Source organism: Physeter macrocephalus, chromosome 2, assembly GCF_002837175.3.
Source record: "Physeter macrocephalus isolate SW-GA chromosome 2, ASM283717v5, whole genome shotgun sequence".
NCBI lineage: Eukaryota > Metazoa > Chordata > Mammalia > Artiodactyla > Physeteridae > Physeter > Physeter macrocephalus.
This window is the reverse complement of record NC_041215.1, coordinates 35,609,517-35,619,756: the sequence shown is the minus strand read 5'-3', so window position 1 is coordinate 35,619,756 and position 10,240 is coordinate 35,609,517. Positions and strand designations below refer to the sequence as shown.

Below are 10,240 nucleotides of genomic sequence, written 5' to 3'. Positions count from 1 at the left end.
CCGGGGCACGAACCCGTGTCCCCTGCATCGGCAGGCGGACTCTCAACCACTGCGCCACCAGGGAAGCCCTAAGGAAGTCTTTTTAAATGGCGTAAATAATAAAGTAGTTTCCTGGTAGTTCTGCCATTAACAGAGAACTGGTTTGGGTGTCACATGCGTGATACGATTCCAGAGGCCTTGCTTTTCACACCTGCAGCCAAGTCCAGCCAGCTTGTGTGGAGCCAGAGTACCTGTGTACAGGTACCTGTACAGCCTATGGCCGGCTCCATCAAGCTAATCCCTCAGGGATCTTGAAAATAAAGAGGAAATAATAAACTATGCATACCTGCTTCTATGCTGCAAACATACCCTAGGCCACAGCAGTCCCTAAGCCTCTGGGATGGCTCCTGTTGGCTTCTGAAAGACCAACCTAACGGCTGCCAGGTGTGAGGGGTCATGCTTCATCTTACAGGTTTGGAAGTCACACAGACATGCATCCAAACTCCAGCTCTGCTGCTTACTGATTGCGTGCTCTTGGGGAAATGACTTAATTTCTCTATGCCTCGGTTCCTTGACATACAGCGTTGGCTTAATAATAAATAAAATGATGCACACGGAGCAACAGGCCCCCAGTAGCCTTTCCATCCACGTCAGCTGCCAATGTGCCCTTGTGAGCACGGAATGCGGACAGGTCTGGGTCAGTTTTGCTGACGTGACCACCGCATGTTACAACCACAGTCGCAGCCATGACCAAGGCAAGCAGTCAAACAGGCCCCACCGGACACGGTTAAAAGTTGCTCTGCTTTGTTTGTTGTGCAGACACTCATTAGCAGTGCCTGTGGTCAAGGAAAAAATTAGAAAAAAATGCTTGAAACAGAAAATAATCAATCCATTAACTTATTTTGTTGCCTGGAAATTGGGAAAAAAAGCCACCATCTAATTTCAGAGTAGGACATCTCATTCTAGCTCTGGAGATGCCCCAAATTCTGCAGGAGAACGCTTTGAAACCTGCAAACCGTGTGACCTGACACTATGCTAAGAAGAGTGTGTGGGGTGCTGAGGTCTGCATCATGCCTGTGGCTGATGTGATGCTTCCTGCCCCAGCTCTCACAGTCATAAACAAACGTCAACATTTGTTTCTAATTGGACGGCTGCTCCTGCAGGCTCCGCCTCCCACGTGAGTCTCTTACCAGCTTGAAGTTCCTCCGGCTGGAGTAGCCTCTCCACCAGGCCTGGAGGGTCACAGCTGCCCGCCTCTGCCTTAGGAATGCCTTCCTAGAAGCAGAAATGCAAGTCAGTGGTAACAACCACAGACATTTTAAAGCCTTTGGGGGGAAAAACTGATTTTGAAGGAAGAGAGATAATGAAATGTTGGGGGAAATGAATGCATACAATATTTCTTTTCCAGAAGCCTTTATAGGCTGAAAGACAGACAGGTTAGGAACTTAAAATCTATGGCCAACAACTAAATTTGTGAATGAGGACAGTTCAGTTTTAATTAATTAATTAATCTATTTAAATTTTTCTTTTTTCTTTTTCTTTTCTTTATTTTTTTTGGCCACGCCACGCAGCTTGCGGGATCTTAGTTCCCCAACCAGGGATCGAATCTGTGCCCCCTGAAGTGGAAGCAAGGAGTCCTAACCACTGGACCTCCAGGGAATTCCCGAGGACAGTCCAGTTTTTAGAGTGAGGAGAAAAAATTTCCTCATTCCCCCCAAAGATCTCTGAAGGGATAAAACCCATTTCCAACTTTTCATTCGTTGTCAGACTCTGCCCCCTCCTCTGGCCACTAGCCCAGGGGTTTACCAGAAATCAGGTCAGAAGTCTCAGGGCCAGAGCTCCTCTCTGGGGGCAGGTCAAAGCAGAGGGCTGCCCCCAGACCCAGGCAGCCTGGCAAGCTCCATCAGACTGCTCCCTCCACACGGAGAAACGAGGGCTGAAAACTGGAGGAGGTAACCTGAAAGCTCGCCTCTGGGGAGTCAGAGGTGCATACGGATGTACCTTTTCTCCCACACTTAACTGAGTTTTCTTATCACTTCTAATAATTTTTTAGGGTATTTTCTTAGGTTTAGGACAGTAGATCTCAATCATGTTAAAAATCATCTTCGGGGAGTTGGGGGAGGGGGAATTGGATGAAGGTGGTCAAAAGGTGCAAACTTCCAGTTATAAGATTAAGTACTAGGGATGTAATGTACAACATGATGACTATAGTTAGCACTGCTCTATGATATATATAAAAGTTATTAAAAGAGTAAACCCTAAGAAGGATTTCCATCTCAAGGAAAAAAAATTTTTCTTTTGTTTTTGCATCTATATGAGATGGTGGATGTTCACTAAACTTATTGTGGTAACCGTTTCATGATATGTATAAGTCAAATCATTATGTGGTACACCTTAAACTTGTACAGTACTGTAAGTCAATTATATCAATAAAACTGGGGGACAAAAACCAAAAACCAAAACAAATAAACAAAAAAGAACAAGAAAAAAATCATCTGGAGAACTTCAATATTTATTGATGCCTGGGTGCCGTCCAGTCCAATTAAGTCAGAATCTTTGTTGATGGGTGGACAATACATATCTGTATATCTATCTATTCAATATTTTTTGGTGCATGTACACACACACACACACACACACACACACACACACACTCACATGATGATTCTAATATAAGGCCAAAGAAAACAACTGAGTTATCTAAAAGTAATTTGTCTCCTTTCTAATATTTATACCAGTGGTTCTCAACTGGGGGTGATTCTGCCCCCAGGCACATTTGGCAATGTCTAGACACATTTTTGGTTGCCATGACCGGGGGTTGGGGAGGACGATGCTACTGGTATCTAGTGAGTAGAGTTCAGATGCTGCTAAACATCCTGAAATACCCAGGACAGTCCCCTATAACAAAAAGTTATCCAAGCAAAATGTCAATAGTGTTGAAATTGAAAAACCCTGATTTCTATATTTTCTTTAAATTTCTTGTCTAATTGCATTGGCCAGAACAGTGAGAACACCATTAATTACCAATGGTGATCACTTCTGGGAAGATGGAGTAGACGTACTTTCCCTTACTCCTCCTGCTAACTACAACTAAAAATCCCTAGACATTATACATAAAACAAACATTAAGAAGACTCTGAAAGATGGAGAGAAGGAAGACCAGCTAAGGATCTCAGACACAGCGGTAACTTCTCTGGATTTCTTTTTGCCTCACAAACTCCAGACTAGGAGCTGAAGAAGTAGGCAAACCAGAAATGACAATGGGCACAGACCAGAAAGACCCCAGGAAAAGCCTTCTCTCTCTACCAAAAGGATCAAGAAAGGGGCAGTTTAGCAAGACAGAAAACTTTTAGATAATAACCAAGTCTACTCCAGTGAAACACCCTGTAAACAACTGTGGTTCCCCCACCTACACCAGAAGATGCCCAGTGGAAGCCTAGACGTCCACCCTCACCTGGGTTGTGCAGGAAGTCATCCTTGATAGGTAGTAATGAGCCCACCCCCAACAATGGCAGTGGAGACCACTGGGGAATCCTGAACCTGTATGGCCTTCTAAGCCACACCTCCCCGCCTCATGACCCTGCTTGCTGGTGCCCATGGCCACTATTCCCGTGGCTCACACACTTTCTCGCATTTTGTCCTATCTGGGTTTCCAGGCCTTCCTATGGTTGGCAACGGGCCGACAGGACAGCAGGGAATGGCACCATGGGGCCTGCCGAGCCCCCTGGACGTGGTGAGGAGGAGGGAGGCAGTAATATGGCTGATTTACTGAACCTGCACTGAAATTCAAGCGTTATCTTCTTACTGACCAGGGAACCGAGTCAAAGACAGTTCTCTTCTTCCCTCCAAAACCAGCCACCTCATAAAACCAAACCCATACATTCTCGAAGACAACTGAAGGAGAACACCGAGATATAGTCGAAACCAGAGCTGACGCTTCATTTGGCTCTCGCTTCCGTGGTGGAGTTTGCCCTCCACCCCAAAGATTCAAATAATGTATTAGAATTCTCTGGCCAACACAGGCTGCAGTGTCCCTGGTCAGGAGGTCCTGACAGCGCTTCTGCCTCGGTTACCCCGAGAGGGGGACCAGTGGGAACATGTGGCCCTTGGGGGGTACAGGCCTGCCCAGGGTATGTGGCGGGCGGGTGTGTGGGCTGGGAGGGGGCAGGGCAGGCACCTGTATCCGTAGCCCTGCAGGACTCTCTGGATGCTGACTGCAGCCTTGTCCAGGGCGTGGCTCCTCTGTACCGCCAGCAGGGTTTCCTGGTTTTCCTGGGATGGGAGAGATCTCATCATGCAGCTGCCCTGCCTCACCCCTACTCGCCCACCTGCAGCCAGAAGTCAGGGTCTCTCAGACTCTTCCCACACTGCCCCTAGGAGGGGGGGCAGGGGAAGGGGCCCTCATGTTGCCACCGACGTGGCTCAGAGCAGAGAACCGCAGCTACATCCCCAGCCCCAATCCAAGAACTCCCCATTTTAGCTCTTTCTTCTTGTTAATTCGATCTGGGAAATTTCACTTCTGCTCTGGAGAGCCCAAGAGGGGGGCAAAAAAATTTCCCCAAAGCTGTATTTTATTTCCCAAAATTCACGTGCAACGCTTATTCAGCTGTAATACAGATGCATGCTTGTTTCCATAGAAACATGAATTCCAGCCTCTGCATATAATTCATAGTGTGAGGTGATGAGCCGCTTTCATCCCTGAGCGGTGACTTTCCCTGGCCCACATCCCTGCTCCCCCTGGATCCCGGGTCCGGAAGGAAGGGACTGTCTTTGCATAGTAGAGAGCAGCACAGCCCTTTGGTAAGTGATGAGCAGAGGCCAGGGGCTTGGTGGCCCTTCCTGCCCCCATCAGTCTTGCACCAAGCAAGCACTGGGTCTCTTCGTGTGCCTGGGTGGGCCCTGGGGACAGAGAGATGGACTGCACCCCCGACTGTGGCCTCATGGAGCAGCCAGGGAGGGGGAGGGATGGAGGGGCGGGCACTCTCCTCCCCTCCTTGGCCATCCACCCACGCTGACCCCACTCTCCATACCACACCCTCCTGGGCAGCGGCCCTGGGACTCCCCAGACCTCTTCTCTCTGCCAGCCTCGCCTCCCCAGTGGAGTCTGAAGCCCCTCTGCTTCTTCCTTCCTGTCAAGCCCCAGAGTCCCAGCACAGGCAGACCTGACTAACAGGTGGACAGATGGACAGACCCACTGGAGGGCTGGTGCTGGGAGGACAGACAAGGACGTTTGGGCAGGCTCTACGGGGGAAGAGGAGAGAGTGGAGGCCTCCGGAAGGGCAGTGGGGACGAGGTGGGGTGCAGGGCGGGCTGGCAGAGCCCTGATTCTAGCCCTGATCTTCTCTTCCTCCTCCTCTTTCTAGCTCTGCTGACCTGCCCAAGGCGTGTGAGGCTAGGAGACACGGAGGTTCTCTCCCTGTGGCTCTCTGACCCAGTTCGCAATCCTGGAGGGCCCGAAGGCCAGCCTCAAGGGCGGGAGGCTGCCTCTGCGTGACCTTGAGCCTCCCTGTGAGTTGATGGAGAGGGAGGTGGGAGATGGTGCTGCTTGCGCTGGCCGGCCAAGGAGCTGTCATGGGGGGAGGGGGCACACTGCCTCCTGCCTGAAGCCCCGCCTCTCCAGGGAGGCAGGGGCGGGGCTTCCCCTGGTCTGACTGCAGACTGTGGCCCGGGCCTGAAGGGCTGTTCCCCGGACAGTGGGAGACCTCCCTCAGCATCTTCTTGCTCTCCCGCGGTGGCTTGCAGGCAGCCCCTCCTCCTCCTCAGGCCTTGCCCTAAATGTCCTCCTCTGAGAAGCCCCCGGGCTTTCACGGGCCGGCTCTCCCCGTGACCCCCTGCCTCGCTTCCCCCCTAGCGTGGCTTTCTTGAGGGCAGGGGCCACGCACGGCGCAGGAGCCCACGGGCACCAGACCGGCCACACAGGCTTCGGGAGGCTGAGGACCAGCGCGTTCAGGGTCTCACCTTCAGGAAAATTTTGGTCTTTCCCACTTTCCAGTCTTTGTCTGTGCCCAGCCACCTTTCGATGATGCGCAGGGTCATCTGGCGAAACTTGCCCCGAAGCTGCCAAAGAGAAACAGGAGTGGCTCTGTGGAGTCACGCCGGAGCCCGAGGTCCCTCCTCGGGGGCCTCTGCCCCCACAGGTGTCGCCGTCAGGGGCTCCTGGGCCAGGGCACAGGCACTGGGCACCCTGGATCAAGGGTGGGGCCCAGGGCACCACGAGGCCACCACACCTTGCAGGGCCTGGGGCCTCAGTGTGGCCGTTGGACGTGCGCAGCCCAAACTTCAGGATGGCTGAGTGTTCGGGGAAGCCTAGGAAGCAGGAAGTGTCCTGCTCCCTGGCCACTTATCATCTCCGTGACATTCTGCCACGTAAAAGAGAGTGTTTGCTTTTAACCGCGGATGCTCCTAGAAGGAACATATTCAGCCGCTAGCCTCGTCCAGAGAAGGGAAGCAGGAACGGGGGTCATTTCAAAGCTTGGAGTCCAGGGAGGGGCCCTGGGCACCAGCTGGGCAGCCCGCTTGGAACGGGGGCCGTGTGGGCGCCCAGAGGCGGCTGGGTTCTGCGGAGACGCACGCCGCCTCTCGGGGCCCGTGGGCCGGGCTGCGGGGACGCACACCTCCGTGCGCACGGCGCTGGGCAGCAGGACGCGGAACCTCTGCGAGAACTCCTCGAACGAGTAGCGGATGGGGAATCCGGACTTGCGGATGTGCACCGTCTCCATCATGCCGGAGTAGCGCAGCTGCCAGAGGCACAGCTCCCGGTTGAAGAGCTGCGGGCGCAGAGGAGAGGGGCTGATGGCGCCGGCCGCCCCCTTCCCGACCTCCCTGCCACCAGCCCTTCGGCTGTCCACCAAATGCAGGAGAACGAAGCAAACGCTTGGTTTCATGAACGTTCTGTTTCGAAGGGAGATATTTGGTTGAAGTCACTGAAAAGTCCTGGAAGTGTTTTCCAAGGAGATAAAAAGTCGGTAACATACGAACTGGGACATCCACAAGAACACCAAATACTTCCCGCATTTTCAGAATATGCAAAGTATGAGGAATATCAAAGTGTTTTTGCATATGCCACGTTTAAAATCTTTTGAAGTGCCCCCAAACAATGATGCCAAAGACCACGGCTTCCTTCTGGCCTTGTCTGTGCTGGGGTGACCGGTGCCCCTGCAGTCCTTCCGGCTGGGGCTCCATCGTGCCTCTCACACTCTAGTGGGAGGAATAAGTACCTTTCCTACTTTGAGTCAGAAAATATTCTAGTCAACTTAGTCTCTCCATTCTCCAGAGATGGGTATTTGGAGAGGAACTTGGCCACGATGCTTTGCACAGGGGTATGGGGTCTCAGCCATGGCCCCAAGACTCTGCATGCCTGGGACCCTCGAGAGCCCCCCTCCACCTCCAACCAGGAGTGTCTGGGGACTAGGGTCAAGCCCTCCAATCTGGCAAGCCCACCAGCACCTGGAAACATGGAGGGCCACAGAGGCAACTGCCTGTGGCATCTAGGGCCGCACAGTAGTTAGTTTTGGGCAACTCCTTAGCTCCCATTTATTATTTCCAGTGGACCCGGTGCTTCTCCTTTAATCTTTACAACAACCCTACCTGGTGCGGTACTTAGCTCCAACTTAAAGACAAGCTGCCTGAGGCTCGGGGCCATGCTCCTGAGTGCTGAGCCAGGGTTCCTACCTTGAGCCTTCCTGGCCCCTCAGCCTGGGTTCCCCTACACCCGCATAGCAACTACCAACTCCCAGAAGTGTCTCAGCCAGGGGCACCCACAGACCTGAGAATGATCCTCAGGCTGCCACCTGTGGGCGTGGGTAGAGGACCTCTGGGAGCACAGTTACTCTCTAACATCTGTGCATTGTGCCGTTAAGGAAGACACACTTTGGATCTCCTGGGCCAGCCTGAATTTCATATGATTTTATACTTTTCAAAAAGGCACTTCATTTAATGTAATATTATTTCTTTTCTCTTATAAGATTTTTTTTTTGTTTTGAATCATGTTATCTCCTCTCAGATGGCATCTCCCAGTTTCTGGAATCCTGTATTTGCAGCCTCTGGGTGGGATTCCCAAGCCCACGGGTCAGAGGCTGGGCAGGCAGCAGGCTCCCACCCCACCCCACACATAAGCAGATAAAGCCGCCTTCCAAGGGCTGCATGGCCTCAGGTCTCGGTGACCAGCAGTTGGTGTCAGTCTCTAAAATCACAGTACTGGTTGCTGCCCCTTATGGAGTGTGGTTTACTTATGCAGATGTGGCAAAAACGTCATGTGCAATCCTTGGTGCCCCCTGCAGGTAGGCAGATCCTGAATTTACGGAAGAGAAAACTGAGGCTCAGAGAAGCAACACACCTGGCCAATGGCAGGCGAATGGCAGGGCTGAGACAGTTGAGGTCTGGTGATCCAAAGCCCTGAAGGTCACAGACCTTCGAATAGCCTAGACTGGTCACCTCGCCTCAGTACCCCCATCTGTAAAATGGGGGCAGATAGCTCTAAAGTTGCCCAGACACTCCTGCAGGGAGTGACATGACCCCAGATGCCATCAGACTCATCCAGTAGAGGCCCTCTCCCTCCCCGCATTACCAGTGGCTTCTTGTACTCATTGGGTTTGATGCAGCGGATGAAGTAGGGCTGGCAGTTGGTCAGGATTTTCATCAGCTGGTCCAAGGACTGCTTGAACTGGCCCGCCAAGGTGGAGGGCCGCTTGCTGGAGTCTGCAGACTGCAGGCAAAAGCACAGGGCACAAGTGGGGGGCTGGGGAGCTTGGCCCTGAGGCACAGCTGACCCATGGCACAGTGAGGCCTTCTGCCGAGGTCCCGCACGTGGGCAGGGCTACATTCATCCAATCGCTCATTCGTTCATCTAGCACGGGTTCCCCAAGTGCCTATGTGTGCAGGTGCCCGGCTAGACACTGGGGACCCAGAGCCAAGTAAGACAGGGCAAGCCTTCTGTCTAGGGGTGGGGCCCCCCAAGTGGAAGACACAGGATGATGCACCAGGGTGAGGAGCGAATGTTAGAACTCCCAACTGTTTTACCTCACCATTCTACATTTTCAGTTCTTGTATCGGTTTTATATGCTTTTTTTGAATGTTTTATACTGTACATTGTAAGCATTATAGTAAATGTATACAGTTTTAAAATACACGTATTAAAATGATGGATGCAAGAGAAAACAAGAGCCCAAGCCCCGAGCCAAGAGTCGTGTGTGTTTTTGTGCAATGCTGGCCTTGGACAATGCTCCTTGATCAAACCTTTCCAAGGTCGAATGTTCTTGAGCAAATGTATGTACCGCCAAATTGCGTCAGTCTGGAGACACGAGTTCACCGTTTAACAACTCTGAAAGCAGGATGCGATCACTGGCAGGCCTAATGACGATGGGCAGCATTTTCCTGTTGTCCTGGTTTATAAAATAATGTGCATTTCCCTCCACTGTCATTCTGTTCCCTGAAACCTGTGGGACATGCTCTGGTGTCCCCACGGGGCCAGGACCAGGCTGTGCTCCGTCCTCAGCTGTGACGTCCAGGCTGGCTCCGTGAATGCAGAAGGTCTGGCCCGGCTCTGCCTGGTTCCAGACCTGGGCAATTCCTGCACAGCCTCGCGGCTCCTTGGTGCCCCCCTGGGCTGGCTCTGCACGTGGCCGTGCTGTGGGCCCTGGGCACTAAAGCCTCAGGAGTAGAGGTGGGGGTGGGGATGATGAGAGGTCAAGGGCACCTCAGTGTGGCCAGAGCTGACTGTGCGGCATGGGGTGGGAGACAGGGGGTGTCCTCTGCTGCACCCATAGTTCCTGAGCCACTGAGCCGGCCTCATCTCCCTGCCTGGGGGTTGGGGAGCTCCTCGTCAGGTGACTCACAGGGCTTTTCTGGAACAGTTGCTGTTAAGGGGTGAAGGCACGGCTGCTAGGGGGTGGGCAGACCTGCACCCTGCTGGGATGTCCTAGGCTGCTCTGAGGAGCACCTGGGGCTCTCTGCTGCCCACCTCCCTGGCCAGGAGCCTCAGTGCTGCTGCCGCCACACCAAACACACACACACACACCAGATACCACACACACACACCACATACTACACACACACACACACACACACACACGATACCACACACACACACACACACACCAGATACCACACACACACACCACATACTACACACACACACACACACACACACACACACACACACGATACCACACACACACACACACCAGATACCACACACACACACCACATACTACACACACACACACACACACACACACGATACCACACACACACACACACACAC

At 52.8% G+C, this 10,240-nt stretch overlaps 1 protein-coding gene across 2 annotated transcripts in view; it reads right to left on the bottom strand.

The window, feature by feature from the left end:
* MYO7B (myosin VIIB) overlaps nt 1-10,240 on the bottom strand; it is an 88,927-nt gene that overhangs the window by 38,107 nt on the left and 40,580 nt on the right. For both annotated transcript variants that reach the window (XM_055078692.1, XM_024115012.2), the window contains exons 15-19: nt 8,546-8,683; nt 6,594-6,746; nt 5,938-6,036; nt 4,157-4,251; nt 1,170-1,254 (exon numbers count right to left, since the gene is read on the bottom strand). In XM_055078692.1, coding sequence (XP_054934667.1) covers nt 1,170-1,254; nt 4,157-4,251; nt 5,938-6,036; nt 6,594-6,746; nt 8,546-8,683 — 570 coding nt within the window. The remainder of the gene's footprint in view (nt 1-1,169; nt 1,255-4,156; nt 4,252-5,937; nt 6,037-6,593; nt 6,747-8,545; nt 8,684-10,240) is intronic.